Below are 25,571 nucleotides of genomic sequence, written 5' to 3'. Positions count from 1 at the left end.
CTGTTTAGGGTGAAATTATATCATCAGTTCAGATTGTAACGCAATTTCGTCTCAAACAGAAAAATTTCCATACGAGGCTATGTATAATAAGCGACTTCAATAGTTAATAACTTGAAAAGGAAATCCGAAAAATTTGTAGGAAATTTCATAGGTAACTCAGTTGTGATTTTAAACATTCTACATGAATTCCAGATGAATGTCATTATTTACCTTTTTCGCCCGAAGCACCTTCATATAAAAACTTGCGCCATTTACGTAAAATAGGCAGAAAAATTATTCTTAAAATATTTAAAATATATTCTCGATTCTTTCAGAAGTATTTTTCGAGGTATTTTACATGAATGCTGCAATTTTTTACTTTAAAAAATAACAAAATTGACTGGGTAGCAGTTAAATTTCAAAAAACTCATTCGTAATTATTATTGTCAAAATAAAACCCTGTAACTCAAAAATTGAAGGTCCTGGACTATTTTTAACATTTTAAACGCCTGCGGGGCAAACCAACAATAAACAATTTATTTTGTTGCACTGATTATTCGTTTTGAGGCGTATATAATCGATTTTCAATGTATAAAAAATCTCATTCTAATAGCCCGCGGCTTTTAAAACTCACAGTAGTCTCGCCTTAAGTGGAAATAGATCTAATGGTGATTCTTCTAAAATAAAGTTCGTCTCTCGGTTTGGAATTTCAAGTTGAATTATGTAAATCGGTGATCACCGGAAACCTAAATAATTTGTAAAACAAATAATATAATCGACGACATAATTCTACAATGCAATATGCAATTTCCATTGTTCTATGAATCTCTTGAGAACGAGGAGGTTTGGGAGAATTGCGAAGTCTTTAGTAATTCAATGAAAGTAGCTGCCATTGTCTGCAGTGAAATATTCAATCGATATTATTTTAAGAACCATTATTTTGTAGAAAAAGTCTGATCATATTTCTGCAATTGGCTATTTAATTAATTAATAGTCTCCAGTAATGTGATGGAACTAACTTCAGTTGACAGGAGAAGAGTTCAAAAATATAATTTTCATAATTTGGTGAATATCTTAAAAACAGGGATGGCCATCCATCTTCCGATTCTTCAATACTAAAAGAATTTCCGACTTACGTTGATCAAGGTTTGAATATACAAATCGAAATTAAAAAATACTGAAATAATTAGTAATCTAAATTTCCAATTGATGGTGAATTAAATATTTAATAATACGGATCTGTAAATTTTCCATTAAGTAAATAATACTAAATTTCTTAAATGGGATTTCCGATTATCCAAATCACTAGCGAAATCTTTAAATTCACTAGCGAAATGGTAGGACGGTTTAAGTTGATTTTGGTTATTGGCCAGTTTTCAATGAATGTCTCGAAATCTGCCCGGTGGCTTGGCGCAGTGGGTTGCCTCACATGTGAAAAATTCCGAGTTCAAATCCCGGCCGGGTAGAATGGTGCGATCTAACCATTTAAAGCCTTGATCATCATCGCAGTATACCCTAACCGGGTCGAAGCGATGTAAAATAACGATAAAAAAAAATATCTCGAAATCTAAGGGAGAGAGCAAAAATTTTCCTATAATCTTTTCAATAGCACTCAATTCGCTGTACAAAAAAGGTTATTATGAAAATTTCACTATCACCCTTAAATTCGGAAATATTTCTGGGAAACTCAACGAAAGACTAAATTGAATTAAACCGTTTGACCACTTCGCTACTGAATTGATGATTATCTCAATAATTAAAATTCAAGAGTGATATTAACTAATTGACTACTTAATAATTTAACAATAATTATAGTTTATAGATATGACTATCCTTGCTTAGAAAAATCATCAATAAACCGTTTTTACCTCTGCAATTACCTACAAAAATGGCTCAAAATTTCTCCCAAAACCTACTCATCCCTGGGACATTTCGAAAAAAAGTGTAGCCAATTCACATTCATTAATTCAATGACCAAATCCTCAGCTGCAGAGACTGATGTCGTCATATTATTTGCCTTACTCCGCATGTAAAATTGCTAATAAAAAAATTAAATATTTGAATTATAAACATAGTAGACGTGCACTAGAGATATTCACAATAAATAAAGAATACTAAAGAATATTTTCCATGACAGAGGGGTGGAGCGAACAGGTGGGAAAGAAGTCATGCAATTATTTCATCCCTGTATATTTCCATCATGCACGACTGCTGATTGACCGTAAAATATATTCTACTTAAAAAAAAAAGACAGACGGATTTTTACACTCGATTATTCTGGTGGGGTGATACCCAGCGCGTGCTGGAAGGTATGTTTTATGCGTGACTGAGTGTTTATGAGGCATGCAAACAACATCGAACATCAAAAGCACTGATGAATAAAAAGAAGATTATCCAAATGAAGACTAGAGGAGGAAATAGACAAAAGGCAAAAAATGAAAAAAAAAACAGTGTAAAATGAACAAGGCAGATCGGGATATGTTGGGTTAGTACTCAGGGTGGGTAGCCTGAAGCATTGACAACAATTCATCAACAAAGATGAACTCGGTTTTTGTTAATAAATCCCAATTTTATGTTCGTTCTCACCAATTCAATTCATTTTATTACAGGAATAAAAATCGTCGAGTTTCATCGCAGTTGTATAAATAACAATTGGAAACTTCTCTTCCACCGGTGAGAAATTTCAATTCAGACGTCATTCAAGTCGCCTTGAATAATTCATCTAAATTCAGATAGACAAATTTACTTCGGTGAACATTTTCATTTCAATAACCCATTCATGCATCAAGAAGTAAGACCAAATCCAGTTGAGGAAAGTGGGGTAAATGTTTTGTGTAATAAAACGGGAGACTGAGAGAAATGGCGTATAAAATAAAGTAAACCATCAGAAATAGTGTTGGATCCGAGAGAGTTAGTCGAGCATGCAAATTTCTGTGAAGAGAGAGAGACAAATAGAGAGAGAGAGAGAGACAGTGAGAGAAGTAAAGAATTAAAATGAAATAGAAAAAAAAGAGAAAGCAAATTAGGAAAGAAGGGAAAAATCTATTTAAAGAAACTTGAAGAGCATAATCAAGATCGATAATTCTTTTGTTGTTTTTTTTTCTTTTTTTTTTTCTGTGAGTGGACCCTACCTTATCTAAACCTTCAAAAGAACTTAATGTCAATGTCGCCAGGTCTGCTCTTATGATAGGTATATATATGTGTCATCAGTGAGTTACGTGAGCAGTAAACCCGCTCGCAGATGACGCATCTGTACTCCTCCTGTCGTTCGGCATGCTTGTCGGCCACGTGACGCTTTAGGGATGCTTTGCTGCATAGTACCTTGCCACACAATTGGCAAGTAAACAGCTTCTTTGGAGATGGTGTATTCAGCGAGTTCAAGGTCAGCCCTGGCATGGAGGCGAGCACTGAAACAACAACAATGCACCTCATGCAGCCACCCCACACTTACCTACCACCAAAGTCTGACATTTTTTTTTCTCTTTCATTCATTTACATTGAAATTTCTCGTTTCACTCTACTTCGACTTATTATTTCATTTATCATTCGCTTACCCTCCCCTCCTCTACCTGTCGCTCGCCCCTCATCTCTAAAAACATTCTCTCATCCTCTAGTTACATAAAATGTAAATTGAAAATACATTGACTTCGTGAAAAGAATAAGAAAGTGGAATTGAAATAAAAAAATATTTGAAAGAAGAAGAAAAAATTAAACAAAATTGAGTTAAAAGTTGTCTCGTCTAAGAGTGTTTTCAATAAGTAGGGACGCCCCATTTATTCAGATTGAATTACGAAGTGAAGATGGTGAGATGAAGAACTCATCCATCGTATTTCTCGGATACAATATTATAAATTCAAACGCGAAGATATTGTGAAGGGTGGAGAAAAAATGTGTAACGGTAGGTGGGGTTGTTGAGAGCGCCAGGCGAAACCATTCATTTTCATTTGAAAATTGCTCTTTATCCAATTTCCCAAGAGTTGTGTCTCATTAAACTTCAGGCAAAAGAAACTGCAGTTGGCAGTGTAAAGGAGGATGGATAGAGGGAGAGGGAGAGGGTGGAGTGAAAGTAACAGCGAGGGAGAGGGATGCTATGGCAGGTGAATATATTTAAACTCAATAAAAATCCTATGAACAAAAAAAATGTACATTGTGTTGGTGAACGTAAATGAAAAAGAATAAATAGAATACTGAGATATGCGATATGGATGATACCTGGGCATGTATCGTTAGGAGAAATAAATAATTATTTCTTACGATGGTCTTGGAAAGATGGTGGAGAGAGAGAGAGAGAGAGAGAGAGAGAGAGAGAGAAAGAGAGAGAGAGAGAGAGAGAGAGAAAGAGAGAGAGAGAGAGAGGCCTGACAAAAGACGGAGGATAAACACTGAGCATTCGGGGTGACACTTAAAGCATGCAACTGGAGTTTAACAGCATGTATCGCTTTTTAATGCTTTCAACGTCTGGGATCTTTGCAATTACACGGGAAATTTCTCTTCATTAATTCTTATGAAACATCATGTATAAGAGAAATGCATTTTTCTCAATAGGTAGGTAAAGATGATCTCATTGTTTGTTGTGACGAACACTCGTCAACTTGTTTTTTTACATTTTAATAATAGAGAAAAGAAATAATTATATGCAGCTGATGGTATTGAGGAGGAGAAGGTATCTTCGCTGTTCAATGTGATGTATAGCATGATCATTAAAAACACACAAACTACAGTTTTTTGTGACTCGAAGAAAACATTCTTCGCTATTGCACTGCGATGACCAGCTTTCTTCCTTTTTTTGCTTGACTTTGTATTCTTTCTTGTTTTTAATTGAAAAGACGCAAGTTTGATGACACAGTGTGTATCGTTAGGAGTTTATGGCTGGTGTTGCGGGGACAAAAGACATTGACAATGATACCGGTTGGTACAATTAAGGCAAACTTACCTTTTCTTTATTGTGGCTGAAAATATTTCTTTAGTAAAATTCATTTCTCTGGGTACTTCAAAATTTTCTATAACTTTTCCTTCTAATCGATTAATTCATATGGCTTTTCTTCTTATGTGGCAAGAGGATGTGATAGGTGTTTTCATTTCGTATAGATCGTAAAAACGAAATAATAAAAACAACGGAATTATTAAACCAAACAGTACATTTTCTGCATTATATAAAAAATGAAAATATATTAAAATGCATTTGACATAGCTTAAAAAGAATAATAATCAATAATAAATATATACTATAAACCAGAACACCTTGGCAGATAACAAAATAATAAGTAAGCAAGATAACGTAACCACATTTTTTTTTAGTTACACATGTTCTTATGCGCGAGTGAACGAAATTTTGTATTTATCATTCTTAAGAATTTCGTTTTCTTTCTGCTCAGAGAATCTATTATTCCTCGTGCTCTTGTTACTTTTTCACGAATATTCATCATTCTTTCTAAAGTCGATAGGTTTTTTTTTCAATATCAATTCCGTATCAATAAATCTTTCGTATCGCGCAGGTACTAACGTTCTTTCGTCTGCTCAATAAATTTTCCTTTTATTCTTTCTCTCGACATTTTTTTACGGAGGGACAAGTAGCATTACTAAGTAAAGCGAAATCTATATTGTATAGTATTTTAAGCTATTGTGAAAAGTAGTAAAAAAAAATTGTGCAATTATCGTTTGTATTTTTTCTCATGTTTGCCTGTATATCTATTATTACTATTACATAATTTATTGATTATTAAGTGAATAAAAAAAAAACAAAGCGGTGTGTGTATGTGTTTATGACCCTTGGACCATTTGTCTCATCGGAAATGAGGAGCGAAAAAAAATAATCACGTAATTCAGCTCGTAATGGGTTCGTTTTGTTTTCCTTTCAAAGATGGCGGCATCGATTTTATATATTTCTATTAATTGATAATTGGCTCGTGTGTCACGGTTGTCGATTTTCTCGCAGACCTTTCTCATTCACAGTTCCATTTTTCATTAGTTTCATTCACTCATTTTTAGTTTTTCTCTAATAAAATTGCACAGGCAAAATGCCTTATTTTTAGTGCTTAAATTTTTTTTTCGTTTTTAACTTAATCATTAGGTACTTTTTTCATTCAACAGTTTGGTAACATCAGTCAAATATAGAAAAAAAAATCAGTCCAATAAAACAAAAAAGTCGACTAATTTTAGAAAAAACAAGATGATTTCATCCAATTCAGTCAGAGACACGTAATTAAACAATGTGTCGCATAGAATTTGTTTTCTCTCTGTGTTTTTTTTACTTTCTCGCACCAGTTTCAACATTCAATTCCTGATTCAGTCTTGTTTTTTTATTTTCACATAACAAAAACATTTTCAGCGTTATTTGTTATTGGGGGCCTTATTACACTAATAAAAAATAAATTCGTTACTATCTTTCTCCCTCTGGCGCGAGATAATTTTATGGTCAACGATGTAAATGCAAACCGGAAACTCGTAAATGACAATTAACGATGTATAATTTCTCCTTTACACGTTTTAAACGCGGCTCGTTATATCAGTTTACGCACAAAAAAAATAATAATAATCATAACGAGAATAAAAGAGAAAAGAGAAGAAAAAAAGTAATAATAAAAAATTCAAATAAATCTCTACGAATATATACTCAATATGCAATTAAATATTCAATCAATTTATATTAAATTTAACTTTTTGTTTCTTTTATCATTTTTCTTTTTTCATTAATAATTTATTATTCTCAATAGAATGCCGCCCCACACTCGCTGTGGGTCAACAAATAATCCGCGTATTTGGCCATTTTTACAGTAGTCACAAGTGTCAATTTATTACCTTTTTTTTGTTAATTATTTTTTTCATCTCGCAAATAAATCCTACGTTTAAATATTATCAATATCAGTTCTTTCTGCCTTGACTACTATAAAACTGTATATTTCAGTAATTCCCGTTAATTTAAAGCTTCATTCTTCATTTTCCGCTCCCGAGTGTTCTCGTAACATTTTAATCATGATTTTTAATTATCATTTTTTTCATCATTTCCCTCCCTCCCTCCTTCCCTCATTGAGTTCAATTTGACACAAACTTAAAATTAATCTATCGTACTTTTTCATTTATCTATTTAATTAAATAAACGTGTTTCATACGCTTTTGTGGGTGGTAGACGTGAATCATTCATTTCATTTTTTTCGTGTAATTAAAAGTGTAGATTGAAGATATATTCATGCACAAATATTTGTTATGTGTTTCCTGCTGCAAAATATAATATATATCATAGGGGATTTGTGTCGGTTCTGTGTGGGGTCTGTCACATCAAACTCACTAAGATTAGTCGATAAGACCGTTTAGTCTAGGCTTGTTTCAATGTTTTATCCTTCTGATTTGATCAAAGCTTCCTTGATTGATATCTTGTTAATTCTTTATGAATTAATTCATCAGTTTTTGGGGCGGATGGGTTGACAGTTGTCCGTAAAGATGATGGATACATTTTCGGATCAATTGAATTGTATCGACGAGAAGGAGGAATCCATCAAGAAGGCTTTGAAGAATGTATATTTGTTTTCTTATGAAATGTCCTACTAAAATATATAATGTTCGACTATATGTATTTTGCGGCTATTTCATTCTGTTCTTTCAGTTCTCTCTGCTCTTGTGGAGGTTTTCTGTTTATGTAATGGACTGTTCTGTCATTTGTTTCCCGTTTAATATGCCGTTGAAATATGAAGTGGTGAAATGTAACAAATTAGTGTCTTCAATTTCGTTGAATATAAATCTATTTCGATACTGAATAAACTGAAAAGTTTAGAGAACTGTTCTAGAGTTAAATTTTTTAGCTATGAAATAGTTGTCAATATTGCCTGTTAAAATGAAATGATTTAGTTGTTGTATAAAATTTTAGTATTTAATAAAATTAACCCTAAATTGGTCATCGTGTTAGGGAATTGCCGCAAGGCTCATTTTCATTTTGTAATATCAATTAGGCGGCTGAGTAAAATATTCTTTAAAAAATCAAAACTGTTGCTGAAAAGTGTTAAAATTTTTAAAAATATTTTTTTCAATGATTTGCCAATTGCTAAGCTAATTGGTAGAGGGATCCGAATTAAAACTTCAAAAACCAAGTGACCAACTAGGGTTAACAAAAATGAAATTGAGATGAAGAATACTGGATAGGTATTTTTTCTCCGAAAAATAATTAAAAATCGTAAAGCTAGTCAGCCAAAAACATTTCCAGTCTCCTTCAATTGTTGCCTTTTCCTTATTAATTGAAATGCAAAAATATGTGTCTAAAATTTTTCACTCGATCAATAAAAATTTGTTTTTTCACATTCAATTTTCTCATTCAGTATAAATAATATATCTCGCAAAACATCAGTTCTGAGATAATTCCAACATCAACAAAAATGTAATATTCGAATTATGACGTTTCACCATTTCACTAATAGCATTAAATTCCATCCTGGTGAATTTTGAAAATATTCGGGCGGCGCAATAACAACACGTAACTCTAATTTCGTATCATTAAAATTAAAATTTGGGAAGTTTTTGTATAAAACATTAATAGAGGGATTCAAGGTACTTTACGTAAAGTCCCTCGGGACGCAAAGAAGATAAACAAGTATTAACTTCGCTTGTACGAAAAAAGGTACCCCGTTATGTTTTCTTTTAAAGCATACTCTCTTGCGCATTGGAATGGAATATATTAAAATAAAATATATATTATATCATTGCTTCTCCAATAATAAATGAATCGTGAAGTATCTCGCAAAAAATTTCTACTCCTCCCTCATTTGAGTCGGCTCATGCACTGCACAATTACTCAAATTAATTTTCATTAGTTTTTTTTCTCATCTTCTATACTTTACGTTTTGGGAACAATTAAAAATCTCGAGTCTTGTAGGTCATCAATTTTCTTCATCGCACACAGTCTTTTTTTCAACATTTTTATGTCTCTTCCTAAAGTTAAATGCTGGACGATGGCGTCTTCGACACCTGGAAGTTACTATTTTCATTTCATCTTTTACCGTTCAACAAATCCTAACTAACAGAGTTCGTAAAGCCGCATCGGGACCACGTCGATATACTACATTACGAACGCAAGCGTCACACCGACACTCTCTATTTTTAATATCTCACAAATCTCTCTCAATCACGGGGCAGAGGAATGTGTGTCAGTCGATAAAACTGTAATCATTTTTTTTGGCAACTTCGATGATGAAGAGTAGTGAATCTTTCCCGCTCCCAAATCCATTCATATTATCCATTTGAACTCGTCAACACTCGTGGAAGCACTTCATTAAACCCTCATAGATTCTTTCCTTCCTCATATCTCAATTCGGTTCAATCGTCCTCTCTCATCACTTCTCTTGGTCTCCTGTTTTCCACCTGTTTACAATTTTCAATTTTTCTTCCGTTTCACGATCGACGTCTTGTGTACTCCCGTCGCCCCATTGGCAAACTCTATTTTTGCCTACGATGATAAATGCTCTTGTGATTGTTGAGACTGTTGAGGGTTCGGAACACTTTGTTACACATGACGCAAAGTGCGCTGTTGAGGGGCTGAAAGTGTTGCTGCTCTTTGTGGCGCTTTAGCGTTAGCTTTGTTGACAGTGTCTTTCCGCAAACGTCACAAGTGTAACATATCCCTGGTGGCAGTAGGCTGTTGTGAATCGGATGGGACAAACGCATCGCGAGAATCGCTGACGGTGGACCTTCGCGTTTTCAATTAATTAATCGATTGATTTGTTTTTTTTTTCATTCAGATGATGCGAGACAATGGACATTAGATCATTGCGTTATTGATTTGCATTGATTTGTTTGTTTCATCATTGATATTCATATGTAATTTTGGCAAGCAATTAAAATATAAACCAAGCACCGTTAACATTGATCCCAATTAGAAAAACAAAAAAAAAATATATCCGTTTACGAACCAATTGACGTGGAGGAGGTGGTACACACAGATAGAGAGCCACGTGTGGATGGACCCCCAGCGTAAATCCGTTCGTGAAGGTAGTAGTAGGTACACACAGAACAATGACGAACCAGAGCACGTATAGCCGAGCGAGCGGGACCGGGAACAAACAAGAACAAAGATACGACTGCCATTAATATTGTGGACACATTAGTAACGATGCTAGTAATTTCTATACAGGTCTTCTGGGGGGTGGTAAAGGGGTGGGCAGGTGGATTTTTTTTTGTATTGTTCTGAGGGGTGAAAAATTCATGAGTTGGGGGGTATCGTTGGGTTCCATTGGGAATTGTTATCATCTCTTTTTACATTTTTGGGGGTACTTTCATTAGAGGGAAATTGCGCTACTACTTCATACTTTTTGTATTGAATATTAAAAACAAAAAGAATTTGGGTGACATCGGCTCAGCTGACACTCGAAGCGGTGCATTCGTTTATCAAATGTGCTGAGAATAATCTATTCGTTTGTTATAAAATAAAAGAAAGGCTCGGAGGGCTCTGGTTTGTCATTGATCATGGTAATGTGACTCGTGCCAGCGATAACCAATCACACTCGAGGTTTTTTTTGTGAATAAGTGGGGATCTTAACGTGACACATGGTAATTATTTTGTTAACCCCGTTCTGCTGTTGTGGATTACTCTACTCAAATCGGAAGATAATCGTTCGATATCTCTCTTCTATTTAATAGTTCAAATCATCATTTCATCAACTGATATCAGAAATTTATCGATGAACGACATCCTCAGAGATAGGATAAAGTTTCGAGCAATTCAGGCACAACGGGATTTTAAAATTAAAATTCATCATTTCCCAGTGGCATTTCGCCAACAGGGAAGCATTTTTTTTTTTCTTCAAATATGAGTAATGAAGTTTGCTTTCAACATACCATTCTCAATGTCTCCCCGTGTGTGGATGAGTCTAACGAGGAAAACTTAAACGTAATTATCTAGAGATCTTGATTTCACAAAACACGCAGACTTATCTTGACAACGCTCTAATACTATGATCGAGTGCAATAATGATAAAAGAATAACTTTGAGATTGCAAAACATGATTTCCGTTCGGATTCAAAAGAAACTCGTGTTCTCGAGTGAATCAAACAAAAAAAAAAGTTTGGTTACGAAAGAAATAAAATGTTTATTCATAAATAATGACAAACAACGTGCGTGAATACAATGGAAAGAATAACCCTGGACCCACCAAAACAAAATAAAAGAAAATTTTCATCCTCTTTAAACGATTCTTCTCTTATATTAATTAATCGATAAAAATATATTATGTCTTACAAACTCAGGTATAAAAAGTATTCTATTTACACGGCGGGGTGTTGAAAACGAAGACGTATATGTACTACATTTCATACTCTGTACTAATTTTCTTTTGAACAAACAGGCAAATAAGGAAAAAGTCATAATTTACCCTTAATCTTTATAAACTGCGTTCGCACTGCGATTGCATATAAACGGATCCAGACAATTTTTCAACGTGAAATATATATCTAAAAATCGTCCGGGAATGGTACCAGGGTGATTTATAATATCAGGATAAGACATCTTGTCGAAGGAAATTGTAATTCTACATTTTGTTGTTTTGTATTTTTTATTATTATCATCATTCTCAAGACAAGATTTCAAGTATCTCATGAAAACGATCGCCTATCACAATTTACCTTTCTCAAAAATAATAATAATGATGGGCAAATGTAAATAACAATCACTGTAAACTCGTGGCACGCGAACGTTAGCCTCCCCCGAATAAAACAAATGCATAATACATGTTGAGGAGTGAAGGAGACAAATGAAAACATGCGCGCACATCAATCGAGATGATACAAGACTCTCTACTACTACGGCGAGGAAACTTTTTTTTCGGATAAATAAATATTTGAACAACTCCTAGAGAGAGAAATAAATATCACGACGGTGCTTTAAAAATATCGTATTTACCACTAGGGTAAAATCTACTATTTCTTCCTTTTTTTTATTGAGGAATCGCAAAACACAAAGTTTACTTCCACGTGGGAAAACCCTGGTATACAGTTTCATTGGAGTGAGAAAGGTAAAGAGAGCGAGTGTCAGATACTTTGAGAACTTATTTTATACGTGCGATCATCTGTGGTTTCTATATTGTACGAGACAAAACATTCTGACGATGAGAAATTTTAAAAATTTATTACATCCTCAACAGAATTCAATATAAATTATATTAATGATTAAATAAATTAAGTATCCGTTAATCTGGTTGAAATCAATTGAATTGAAAATAATTACTAATTAGAATACATTTTGTTGGTTGTGAACTATGCGAGACGTTGAGTCTGAAGTAATGAATTTATATCGAGCCTCGTGTTGACATGACACGTGATACTAGAACCATTGAAGAGTATTAACTGTAATTGATTATTAAAAAAAAAAGAAACAAATAGGATGAATCGTGATATTGAATGTAAAACTGTCGTGACACTGCAATTTCAGTGATCGTAGTATCTCTTTCAGTCACGTAGGTACATTATGTAGTATACAATCTATTAAAAAAAAACTATAATTCGTTTCAGTCGCTTTGGAATGAGGCTAGCATTGGTCGAGATCTGAATGAAAAATAATTATCTCCAACTTTGTCACAGTGAACATAGAACATCAATCTCCACATTCAGGGATTATAAACAGAATACAAAAATAGAACTCGCCGGATTGCTAAAACCATTATGCCCGGATCTGTGTACTCGTTGCCGACTGATATTGCAACATAACAAGTTACAATTAACCGTAATTAGTTCAATGTAATACACTCGTAACTAAAAATTAATGCTTCATCGTGTGGATTACGCTTCATCTCGGTAACTTTTATTTCCTTATCATAAACATTAAAACTCAAATATCAACCATATCATAGTTTCAAAACTCTATCACCACATTTTTCAATTGCAATAACTCCCTATCTAATAAACACAACTCACAATGAGGAAAATCAGATTTAAGATTTCAAGTCCGAAAAGGCACTAATACGGTATTTTTTCAATGAATTGAACTCAAAAGATCCCTAGTTATTCGTCTCATTTCAGCCCATACGTGAATAATCGTGATGCTGTTGCTGCTGCTGTTGTTGTTGTGCATAGAGTTGCTCCTGCAATTCTCTATCACGCTTGAGCTGCTCCTCCTCCTTACGCTGCTGCTCCATCTTTCCATGTTGGCGATGATAGATGCTCTTATGATTCCTCAGACTGTTGAGACTGGAGTAAACCCTCTTGCAGATGTTACAGATTGGCTCCTTACTCGGCCGGGTGTGTACGTTCTGTATGTGCCGCTTCAACCGCGTTAGTGAGGTCAGGTTTTTGTTGCAAGGCTCACATCGAAACTCATCGGTCGCGCTGCTGCCGGCCAACAGACCTGGCGGCAGAACCAGACACATTGTTACTTTGCGTTTTGTTTTTCATTTTTTTTTCATCACTTTTGATTTTACTTTGCTTTTTTTATTAAGTCTCTCTGAGGCTTCTCCTCCTCGTGTCGCGTCACATTTCAATTTCTATTTGATTTCTAGTCATTGCTTTGTTTTTATGCAAAAAGTGCATCTGCCTCGCATCTACTACATTGCTCGTGTCTCTCAATGATTTTGATTTATTGACCTTTTTTTTTAACTTTTCAACATTTTTGCCACACCCATCACCCCAATAAAGCCGTGCTCGGAAAAAAGTGTTCATTTTTTGCTCTTTTTTTGGTTCATCCGGGACTCAATCTGCTTTTGCAATTTACATTTGGATGGTTCTCCATTCGAATCTCGTTGATTATTCTATCATAAAAATTACTGCTCATCCACCATCGAATTCATATTTCCAGAAATCCGATGAAAAAAATCTATTTTCTTGATGCATTATGAAACCACATAAATGAGTGAATATATTTTATCATTGATGTATGATGTGATGTACGTGAGGTTTAAATAAATCGATAATACTCAAATGAAGACATTAATACAACCTGAAACGCGAGTATTATCGATGATTTTATAAATGGAAGTCTCATCGGATGACTGAAATATTCATTCGATATTGAACCATTGAAAAAAACGACTTTTCTTACTGCAGAATAATTGATGAACATTAGTTTTTCATCACCTTTGTTTGATAAAATTCATTGTAGCGCTATAGTAAAAGACGTGCAAGCAATCCAAGGAGAAGTATCCAGCTATCGATTGAGAGCAATGGGAATCGTTAGTGGATTTCAGAATACCAGATGGAGTCCACCAAATGTGTTTAATGCATTATTATTTACAGCGAGAAATAGAGGTTTAGAACTTAAATATTAAATAAAATAAATAAATGTGGATAGAGAATTGACTTATATACAGATATGATATTTGTTGATGATATTGATGCGATGAAGCGTAATATCGGCACTCGAGTATTAGCGATATTGAAGACAACTTAATGAACGAAATAAATAGGCCTACGTATTCGTGATACTGGAGCGTATTGGATCGATAAGATATTAAGTGAAATAAACTCTAGCCCTCACGTGAGTTTCGCACAATAATCTTTCTTCAAATACGCATTGTTTTTTTTTATTGTCGCAGCTAAAATCGACACATGAGAATCCTGATACATTAGTATTTCCTACGTACAATGTTATTTGTATTAATTTCAACAATAAATAATGAGGATTTTTAAATGCAATATCAAGCGAATTTGATTAATACAATACATAAGTAACTATCATTTTTGCACTCAGCGAAGCACAACGGGGATAACACAAGTTTGTTTAACGCAAATTAGGGAAGAGAACAGAACAGACAGATCTGCAAAAGTCGTTTGATGAACACAAGTTCTCGGTTAAGATGACAGAAGAGATAATACTTCAAGTTTGAGGAAAACTTGATCAATGAATTATCATCCAAGATTTATCATTGAAATAGGGGTTTCCACGTCTTCCATAATACTTGAGGCGATTTTTCTTCCGATAATCGTGACCCCATTCTCTAATAAGTGAGTTCATGCAAGTAATTAGTCTCATGATCTTTTCTCTCCTTCTTCGCATGATACTGGCTCTTATGGCTGATAAGGCTATTCCTAGACTTGTAGCTTCTGCCGCACTGATCACAGGCTAGTGACTGTGGCACATAAAAATGCGTGTCTGCCAGGTGTCTCTGTAATGACCAAGCGCGTGAAAATGATTTGTGACAGAATGTGCAGTAAGTACCAACACGTTGTCTCATATCCCGATCATTTCTTCCATTGTCAGTTTCCCTTATATCCTCATTCTGCTGGCACTCGTAGTTATTTATCAAGGTTGTACACTCCTTGGTGAGATTTGTCTCGTCAGATAACAAACAAGACAGTGCATCTATCTTCGGTGACAATGGCTCCGATTTGAATTCAATCTGATCATCAACATCATCGAGCAGATCGATTATTGGTAAATCCTGATTAACCCTTGGTAATGTATCACTGTGACTAGCTCCATTGCAATCACGCTGTCTTTCGCACGTACTTGTTGTGATGTTTGATGGCCAGCCCCCGTCCTCCCGGTCTGCAACCAAAGAGGAGAGGGGGCTGAGTCCAAAAAACCAATCCTCGCTAATTCAGGCATGCGAGTAATTAGTTCAAGAATTTTTTTTTGTAATAAAAAGAAATCAACAAGGATAATAAAATCTTAATATCGTGCATTGGGTTTTCATTATGCTCGGGGGCGGGGTTGGGGGGGGGGATCAGCCGCAAGACGTGGACAGGGACCGGAGCCGCAGACCCGGGACCAGAATCAAGGTGACGCGTGTGGAGCTGTTCTCACGATGAAAAGGCGAGAGGCAGGGATGAAAAAAAAATGTGAAATGAGAGGAATCTCAGGGAGTGGCAGAGACCGATGACAAGAGGGGAATGGTTCACTATCCACTGCCTCATAAAAGGCTGTATAACGCCTGTGCAGATGGGATGTCAATACAGCGGAGGAAAACCCGCCACGCCGTGGCGATAGTTCTTTGCGGGATTTTACCCGGCTGGTTACCCTGGCAACGTAACCCCACGCTTACTCCCACTCACGATGAGTTAAAGGGGGCCCCCAAAGGGAAGACGAACGACGAACCTAGTGGGGTACTAAAAAAGGTGGAGGGGGGTGGGTGGTAGAATGAGGATACGACGCGTATTATTCTTAATAACCCCCGCCGTGGAAGCGTATTATGACTGATGTTGACTCTAAGCGCGTTCCTCAGTCTCGCAGTAGACGATCAATAGGCCAACTCGCGCTTTCCAATGGAGAAACAACTGGGTGGAGATGAAAAAAAAATTGTCTCAGATGAAGAACTGGATTGACGGCGGAAAAACTTTCTCCGGAGTCGACTGATACGTTGCGATAAATAGTAATGCGTTGATGAATTTATAATTGCAATTGAGGCGCTCCAATAAATCGATAGAAAACGATTATTTCACACGATTATAGAATGTAAAACTCAAAGAGAGAGTGGGGGGGTTTTCAGTGTTTGAATCTGAATGGGTGATCGTTAACTGTGTCGAGAATTTGGGATTGTAGGTGAAGGCTAACCGTCGATAACACCAATCGAGAACAGGCCGCTAATTTACCAACCGATAATCTGAAGAAAAATTCACGAGTGTGAATTATCGATACAATTGATTTAATGTATTCTACGCAATGGAAGAAACGATGAGTTTTTTTGTATAAATCGGAGAAATTGGCTGATGTATTTTTAGCGCTCACAGAAATGGAGACCACTTGTGCTTTAAATACCAAAAGTAGCGCGTACGTGACATATTTGAAATTGAATTAAGTGAAAAAAAAAAAAAAAATTAGGAGTACACTTCGGTCTTTGGTAAAAATGGTGAGCCCGATTGACATTGATCCGATCAATAATTCGTCAAGGTTCTTTCATAAGATAAACAGAAAAGTAACTTGCACTATGGACTGTGATGAATAACCACTCGTATTAGATAAAAAATTGTTGTCTCAATAACTCCTTTTTTTCTGCTTAGCTTTCTCCCGATCCCTTCCTTCTCCTCCTCCCACCTCCCACCCACCTCTCTATCCTCATCATTGCGCAGTCGCAATTTTTTTTCTAAGGTCAAATCAAGTTCATCATCGATAATAGCGTAATGCGAAAACAAGCAGCTAGACCTGGGCGTCACCGATAAATATATATTACAGATAAAAAAACAATTTTTTTCGTTGACTGCGTTATTGTACATATTAACCAAGAAAACCGAGTGAATTTGACATGTGCAAACTTTCATTCGTCCTTGGGCGATTTTAGAAACGGCAGTGAGTAAAAAAAAATGCTGTCTCTGTTTATCCGGCCGAAGAGTGTCACCTCGGCCTTGGAAATGAGTCAAATGGATCTTTGAATAAAATCGCGTTAGGGTATGTAATACAGTCTTGATACCTGCGTGCACTTGAATTCTCAAATATTTAGCATAAAATAAAAGGTGTCGTATTCGAAAGACTTGCCGGGCCACGTTATACTGTTCCAATGAGAGTCCGCCAGATGTCGATCTCTGTTCTCTACCAATTTGCCTACAATTCCCTGCCCCCCCCCCAGNCCCCCCCCACAGCATTACTTCGAAATAGTCGAAAAATTCCGAGTAATTTGCTCACCAAGTCACAATTCCCCGGTTGCCTTAAATATATTGACAAGAACAGAAAATTGAACGTAGGAAAAAGGTAATAGATGACAACCCGAAGATTGCTGTTTTTCTCCAATGGAAAAAAACCAAGTTCCCGGGGCAAACCATATCAATCACTGTCAAAATTTGGCAAAAGAAATTTCGGTTCTCCGAGGTCAGGAAAGATTGTACACGATCAACATGTAACATAATTTTTGTCAAGCTGATTGGTAAACTTTTTACATTAATAATGTCAATAACAGAGCCTCAGGAATTTGTAAACAACAAGAAAAATACCTTCTCGAGAAAAACGAAATAAAAATAAATACAGGAAGGTGAAAACAGAGGAAAAATATAACAATTTTTGTTTTTCGCAATCAATGCAATCATTTAGTGCGGCTAAAACAACTCGACCTTGAGGAATATCTCCACTGCCTTATGTCAGGGCCCGCGCGTTGGCACACGTGACGTCATCGGCCCGGTAAACACCGAATAAAAAGTTTTTGCGATCTCAACGATTGGGGATATGCAATGTAGATAACCATTCACACTTTGATAGCCGTTTGAGAGAAAAGTGGGGAAGGGGCTGAGCATTGTGGAACTCGGTGAGACGGTTGAGTGGAAAACACGAAGCTACCTTGATGTCACAACCGATGCATGACAAATTTCATACGATATTATTCCTCATTGAATTCTTTTGTTATTCTGATTTTCCTTCATGTGATAAAAATGGACTGTATTATTTTTTTCATCTGACTCAGAATGAGTGCTTTGAGAGGCTACCTAGTGCACGAGGATGTGGCCTACTTCTTGGAATGCATTAGAAGACGATGCAAAATACAAGAGAAATATATTTTTACACCGAGAAACTGCGAACATTAACAACAGGTTAACTCGAATACACCATTCGTCACAGCGTATGAAGAGCCAAGGAGGAAAAGAGAAATGAGCGACTAGTTTAAGCTTTTGAAAACAATCTCTCTCTAAAACTCCGGAAAAAAAAACAAGCTGAGAATATAAAAAACACACGCTGAGACATTTTTCGCAACTGCTTTTGTTCATAGCCGAAAGTGTTGTAAAAAAAGAATAAGAAGGAAAAAAAAAGAGTTCAACGAACAGTGGAAGAAATTACTGTCAGCGATAAGAGAATTTTTAGAATAAATAAAAAGTGCTGGTAAATATTTTTTTATGGTATCAAACTGCATTTTATTTTTTGCACCGCAATAAACCACTTGACGCGCTTTTAATCTCGACTATTAACGCTCTAAAAGGAATAAAAGAATCTGTATGTGAAAGCGATGATATCGCTGCGTGAAAAAAAATTCTATCAATTTTACTGGGATTGTGCAATTCTCCTGCTCTTTTTTTCTCCTGTATTCTGCCGTTTTTTTTTCCTATCGACTACACATCCATAAGCCGTGAAATGGATTCATCGATGCGTCATCGTGCAAACTGTGGCAAAATCGCCAATTTTTCTGCCCAGTGTCAGCGACACATTGCCCATATGCGTTTGTGAAAAAAAAAAAAAACAGTTTGTGCGTGGTGCAAAGTTATGAAACTAAACCTAGGGAACAAAGAAAAATGCATCCGGTCCGACAGTTTGCAACGAGAGCACTCATACAGACTTTTAAACCTGCACATACAATTTCTCCCCTTCCTTACCATCTCTCGTTCACTCATCTCTCCCCTTTTCTCGTTTAGCACACATCTCAATGTATATCTTTATTGTTTTTTGCGTAACCGCATTACGCGCTCGCAATAAAACTCGATAAAAATGAGATGTTGCTCTATCGAGAAGTGGAAAGAAGGAGGACGAGGGGGGGGGGAGGGGGAGGAGTAAAAAAAAATGGCAAAATGAAATAGTCAAAAAGAAATGCGGAGAAATGGGAAAGAAAAAGAGACGGAAGAGATAAAAAGACGCAGAGGCATTTATTTCTGTCAGATAACGTCGGCCAAGTGGATCGCACGAGGCGCGCTCTATTTTTGCAGAAGTTGTAGTGGTTTTGGAAGATTTCAGATGCCACAAAGCTTTCCCTAGATTAATCCCCCTAACTCCAACGAAAAAAAAAGTCGAAATAAAATTGCAATTAAAATACCAGCTGAATTCCACCCGAAAAAAGAAAACATGAACCAGCCGGGGGAGCCAATTTATCCCGTTACATCAATTTTTCAAGATTCATCCTGACAGAGGCAGTTAGGGAGAACAACGACCCTCGTAATATCGCGTGTTTCACCATTGAAACTCTGCCAAAGCGGTAAAAACCGATAAAGATTTACTCCTCACATCTGTCAGGCCAAAGTGTCTATTTTTTATTTCCCCTCCGTACGAAAAGTCGAAAAATGTATTTGCCAATTTTTGCCAATATGCATGATATTTTGGGGCGATAAATAGTACAAAATTGAAGCAGGGAAGGGGGGAAAAATAAGCGCGTTCTTTCAGATGAAGCGCGTAGGACGAAAGCGTCGGGACTCGCAGTTTAATGTCTCTAATAATTCACCATACGATGCAAGAACGTGACTGGTGTGTTATATCCAAGGCCACGATGCGATATTTTTAGTTTTTCAAAGTCTACTCTCTTTGACCCCCTCCCCCGCCTCCGCCCCACTCTTCGCATTAAGAAGAAATAACAGAATAAAATCATTGAGGATAATGAAAAAAAAATTTGTTTAAGCTTGTGAACAGTAAATTTCGGCGGTTTGAGTTTGATAGGAGAATGGACCTTGAATATTTCGGATAACATCTGCTCTCTTATCTCACGCCCCCTGATAATTTTTTTTTTCAGTACTAACCTAGCATAAGCCAGTCGTTCAAATATTAATTCGAAATGGCCCAGACCGCACCTGAATTTACACACTGTCTCGACGATTTGCCTACCGCCATTTTATATTTATGTTTATTTCCGTCCATTTTGGGATAGAAGTTATAGGTGTGATTATTCTGGAAGGACACTTGCGAAATTCACTCCCTCTCTTTGCCTCTTTCAAACAGAATACATGATTTTTCTGTTGATTTTATTGATGTTTGATGTTCTCAATGTATGATTCTTTCTCTCCTCTCTGTTTTTTTTTCTCACTCCGTCCTTTGATGTCTTTCATATTCGTTTTTTTTTGTATTTAGCTTTATTCAAGCACGATGATAACGCGGGGCATACGATGACAACAAAGTGTAACGTCGAAATATGAAATTGGTGTTTCCGGTAGGGCAGTAAAGTCCGGGTGTACAAGTATAACGCATTTTGTGATAGTATATTTATGTGCAATACGTCCGTTATACGGGTCAAGTGACAAATCTATCACATACTCTTGCCATTATATGTTGGAAAAATCATAAACTAAGAAACTGTACTGATTTTATGGTCTAAATTCTATACTTATACATTAAAAGCCATAAATACATATTTCATTGATTATTAGATTTTAATTTGCACATGGAGGTCACCTAAAGTGTTTTTTAGGTAATTCTCTTGCGGGACAACTACACATTGATATGAATGAGAGAGTGACAGAGTAATATGACAGTACGAGCACTGCACGAATTTTAATGATTGCTCGGTATTTTCTATCGTAATCAATGAATGGTGGATTAAAGACGTAATGAGAAAGCGTCGAGAGTCACAGCTCAACATACTATATCCTGTCCACATCACGCTGATACGAATGTTTCCTTTGAGAATGAAAAGAAAAAAAGTAATTTATGTTCCTATTTTACCGCCGCTACGACGTCACCTTTGCCAATGTCTTTTGAAGCGCTTTTTCATTCTTTTCTCATAAATTCAGAAATTCTAAAGTTTGATTCAAATCTTTATTTGTCTAACGGCTATGTGTCATCGAGGGTGACGCCTCGTAACGGTCTAAATTGTACAGTGATGCCAAACTCACGGATTTTTTGACAATTTTTTTTCGTCCGTTTCATCGCCAATTGTTTAATGACTTGGTGGTTCAATGACGGTGGAGAACCTATCGTTTCACTGATCATTTATAGAGGATTCTTGAGACAATTTTTTCCGTTTTCTCAACGTCATTGGTGAGAATTATGGAGTGCAGAGTATCTCAAGCTGGCGCATTTTATTGAGTGTTACGACTGCTCGACCTTGAGATGTTGAAGCTTAAAAACTTTGTACAATCGACAAGACACTTGAGTTTGATAAAATTAAGCACCTCCCAATGATAATCCCATTATTGATATTCACCGAGTGCTGTATTTAGATTTCGAATTTCGTTATCGTACCTGCCGAAATTGGTGAGAGGTCATATTTCCACTGGATTCTGATGCTTTTAATGCCACAGTGAACAAATAATTTCTTCGTCATATCACCACCAAGTTCACATTCTTCGTTCTTTATATTCCGAAAAACGCATTTAATTTTTGCCATGAATACTTGTTTTGTGGTAAATGCGAATGATGTGAATTTGATGATTTTGAAAAAAGTGAATAGAATGAATGAATTTCGATGATTTGGAAACGCATGCCAATTAGGAGAAAATTTTGATTTTTTTTTAATTTCCAAAGCAGAGACAGTAGTGCTCTTTCACCGCAACCAATTAAAATTTTTTGAATTTTTGATATTGTTTTGAATAAATTTTGCGTGGTTTAACATTAAATTTTGTTTGTTAGTTTGATATAACTGCACAAGTCAATAGTTGACCAAATTAGACCGAAACCAGTACATTCAAGGCGAGTTCTATCTGCCTTTTTAATTTTAATTTTTTTCCAATGCATTGGTCATATTTTGTTTTTTATCAATTAAAAACAAGAGAGTAAACAAAAGTAATATAGTGTAGCGAGGAGTGCCCTTGGAAAAAATCAAAAGAATGACACTGACTTTGAATTGATAATGAAATTAATATAAACGTCGTAACCTCGATGTGACACACGTGATAACGAGGAGGAAAAGTGAAGAAAAGTCTTGTCACTAATTCCTGAATTATTCTTGTGATTTTATCGGGCATGTAAAATTAACAAAAATGGTGTACACAGAGATGGTTATTGGTTTTTGTTTATCTTACCTTGTGATGTCCCTGCTAGATCTGGCGTCTGGAGTCCATGAGGCAACCCTGGAAATTTCACTATTGTCAAACGTAGCGACAAATAGTCCTCCATTAATTATGGAATATTTCGGCCTGTACGCAGTTACACAATTAGAATAACATAAGCGTAATAACTCAAACAATAATGAGGATTAAAATGATACGGATGTAATTGAAGGACAAGAAAATTTCCAAGTAGAAGAAACTTTACATATGAAGTGCATGTGGATGTAACAATTTTTTTGTATTTCAATGAGTTTGATATCGTTTTGATCATGATTCATTATTTCAAAAATAATTTAAAATCGAAAATCATTTGATGTGGGAAATTTTGAGTTCCACTGAAATTTCAGGGAATTTCGTTATTGAAAATGTAAAATTTTACGGAGAACTCAATGGAAACTATAAATTCCAGTTCAACTATGTCATAAAATTGATAGATATTGAAATTGAGGTAAATATATCCTTGAATTCAGTAGCCAAGTGATAAAACGATTCTAGTCAATTTCGACAATTGGCCAGTTTTCACTGAATATCTCGAAATCTAGGGCAGATAGCAAAGTTTTTGTTACGACCTTTTTTGTAGCCCTCAATTCGCTCTACAAAAAAGGTTATTAGAAAAATTCCGTTATCTCCCTTAGATTCGGAGATATTCCTCGAAAACTCAGCTAAGGGCTAAATCGACTTGAACCGTTTTCCCTAGGGATGCAAAATGACGATAATTTTTTTACATGCGTCAAGTCAGCCGTAAATTTACCCTTTTCGGACCATTTCTGACTTGACGCATACTTCGTGATGCAAAATGAACCGTCAACTTACCCAATTGTCAGTAATTTTTTCTCGTTGTCATTTATGCTCAATGGTCATTTTTTCTTCATTTCCTTCATGAATTTTTTTAGAAATTTGAATAAAATTATGAATAACGCCAAAACGCAAATCGAAAATTTAGTCAATATTACCTTAGTGTGGAATTGCAAAAAAATTTGAAAAGTTTTGTAGCACTTTTCTTATTTATTTTTATCGTGAAATCTATAAAGCTCAATTATAGAATAACAGTCGTATAAAATTTTTCATTAGATAAATGATCTCGTAAATTTTCTCATTTGAGAACTAATTAAAGAACGCTCTCAGAAATACGATGCCTAAAGCAGCTTATCTCTTACTAAAATTTGGAGAGCTCTGAGGTCCAAGGCTCAACCCAGGGGCCGAATTTCAAAGTAACACGGTAACATGATGAACGATATTTGTCGCGCTGTATCTAAATGTCAAATGATCGTCAAGATTTTCTTTGGTCATTTTTGTGACGTGTAATTTACGTTTAAAATGGCGGTAAATAAAATGTTCGTTCAGCATTGTCCGTTACATCCCTAGTTTTACCACCTCGCTACTGAATTTTCAAGTACTGATTGCCAGAAAGGTATCATAACATTCAATACAGGTAAAGCTCTCTAGTTGGATTCAAATAAAATGAAAAAATTATCAAAATTGGTCTGTGCGTAAAGGCCGGTCTTCCAAAACACGGGAAACATTAATTTACCTGATAATGGACTGTGATCTGTAGTTAACGCTGCCATACTGAAATTAAAGCTTCCTGGTGTAGACGTGAACAATTTACTCTCTGGTAAAAAATTGGGCGTCGACGGATGTTCAGGAGGTTCATGCTCATGTTCATTACTACTCGCTGACGCTGGTGGTCTATCAGAAGCCGCTGCACCCGAGTCCGAAGAGTCCTCATTATGTCCACCAGTACCACCATTACCACCAGTCAATTCCAACGGCTCACACTTAATGTTCTCCTCAATCCGACTGTGCTCATCCGGCAAACCATTGCCCTCGACTTTCGCCGAAAAATGATTTTTTACCATTGAAAAGTCTGTGGGTGTTGCATCATTATTGTTCAATGGTGGTGATGGTAAACGCGATCTCTTTATACTCTCATCGTGTAAATCTGGTGAACGCCTCTCATTTCTACGTATTTGTGCGCGACGTAATAATTGTTGTACTGTTGTTGGAGTTGGTGTTGCTGGGGTTGGTGGTGAACCACCACGTGGAAAACCCTCGTCTGACAACTTTTCGTGGGGCGATACGTGATTGGTGCGTGCAGCTAACGCACGTACCTGCGATAGCTGTACGAAATTAATTGATAATTTGAGAACAAGGGATTTTTTTCCTCAGACAAATTGATTACAGGGGATCCAGTGGTATAAATTGAATAGCCGATTTACGCAAAGTTGTAATTACTGGGTTTTGACATTCAATAAAAGAGTGGAGAACATTTATCGAAGCAAGGAAGAGACAATTTCCAATTGTTTTTTCACAAGTTTAGTGTTACTTCAATCTAGGGATAATTTAGAGAATCAAATCTCTTCATTAGACAGCAATCGTTTGTTTGCTTGACCTATGACAATCTCCCAATCAAGATAACGCGGTAATAATTTCAACGGAATAAAATGAAAGCCAGTGGATTTTCCAACTCAATTGATAAGAACCACCTTTTTATCATTGCGATTTCCGCTAGTACAGTATTCATGATTGGTCTAGGCTTTACCGACTTTTATTGGGCGCCCGATCCTTTTGGAAAAAAAGCAAAGGAGAGATTTATGGCTTCTTTTAATTGGACAAGAATTTACTCTCTGACGTTTTTTTGATCTTGTCGCTGGAGTCAAGGATACAGCACAGTGGGGAATGTAATGATGATTATTTTTTACTGTCTTACCTCGTCCCTCTCAGTCGCGTCAGCCTGCTGTGTGAGACCAGACACCCTCAGGACCTCGGCGGTCTTCAGGAAGCTGCTGAGTGATCTCTGATGGACGTTAACTTCACCGTGGTAAATAAATTCCACCAAGGCATGCAAATCACTAAATGCAACATCCTGAAGTACTATCACCGGATGTTTGCACGGTGTGCTCTGCAAAAAAAACATGACAATTTCGGCGTTGAGACATATGGCTGCATTCCATTACACTCATTGATTACCACTACCAAAAATTCCGTATTTTCATCTTTCTTTGTAACTTCAATTATTACAGATA

General features: G+C 36.0%; 1 protein-coding gene across 8 annotated transcripts in view; it reads right to left on the bottom strand.

Moving 5' to 3' along the window:
- Positions 1-3,123: 3,123 nt before the first annotated feature.
- Positions 3,124-25,571, bottom strand: part of LOC107043230 (broad-complex core protein) — a 40,605-nt gene continuing 18,157 nt past the window's right edge. For 3 of the 8 annotated variants that reach the window (XM_015264640.1, XM_015264623.1, XM_015264631.1), the window contains exons 3-6: positions 25,256-25,447; positions 24,077-24,665; positions 22,519-22,578; positions 14,703-15,433 (exon numbers count right to left, since the gene is read on the bottom strand). In XM_015264640.1, coding sequence (XP_015120126.1) covers positions 14,883-15,433; positions 22,519-22,578; positions 24,077-24,665; positions 25,256-25,447 — 1,392 coding nt within the window. In that variant the 3' untranslated portion in view covers positions 14,703-14,882. Of the gene's footprint in view, positions 3,387-6,669; positions 9,651-11,491; positions 13,298-14,702; positions 15,434-22,518; positions 22,579-24,076; positions 24,666-25,255; positions 25,448-25,571 lie in introns of those variants that run through there. The other 5 variants (XM_029126290.1, XM_015264665.1, XM_015264674.1 and 2 more) reach the window with 5 other exon arrangements.

The sequence above is a fragment of the Diachasma alloeum genome, unplaced genomic scaffold (assembly GCF_001412515.2).
Source record: "Diachasma alloeum isolate Michigan unplaced genomic scaffold, Dall2.0 Dall_scaffold_00179, whole genome shotgun sequence".
In the NCBI taxonomy this organism is placed as follows: domain Eukaryota; kingdom Metazoa; phylum Arthropoda; class Insecta; order Hymenoptera; family Braconidae; genus Diachasma; species Diachasma alloeum.
The sequence above is the reverse complement of the archived record's forward strand: the minus strand, read 5'-3'. Positions and strand labels throughout refer to the sequence as shown.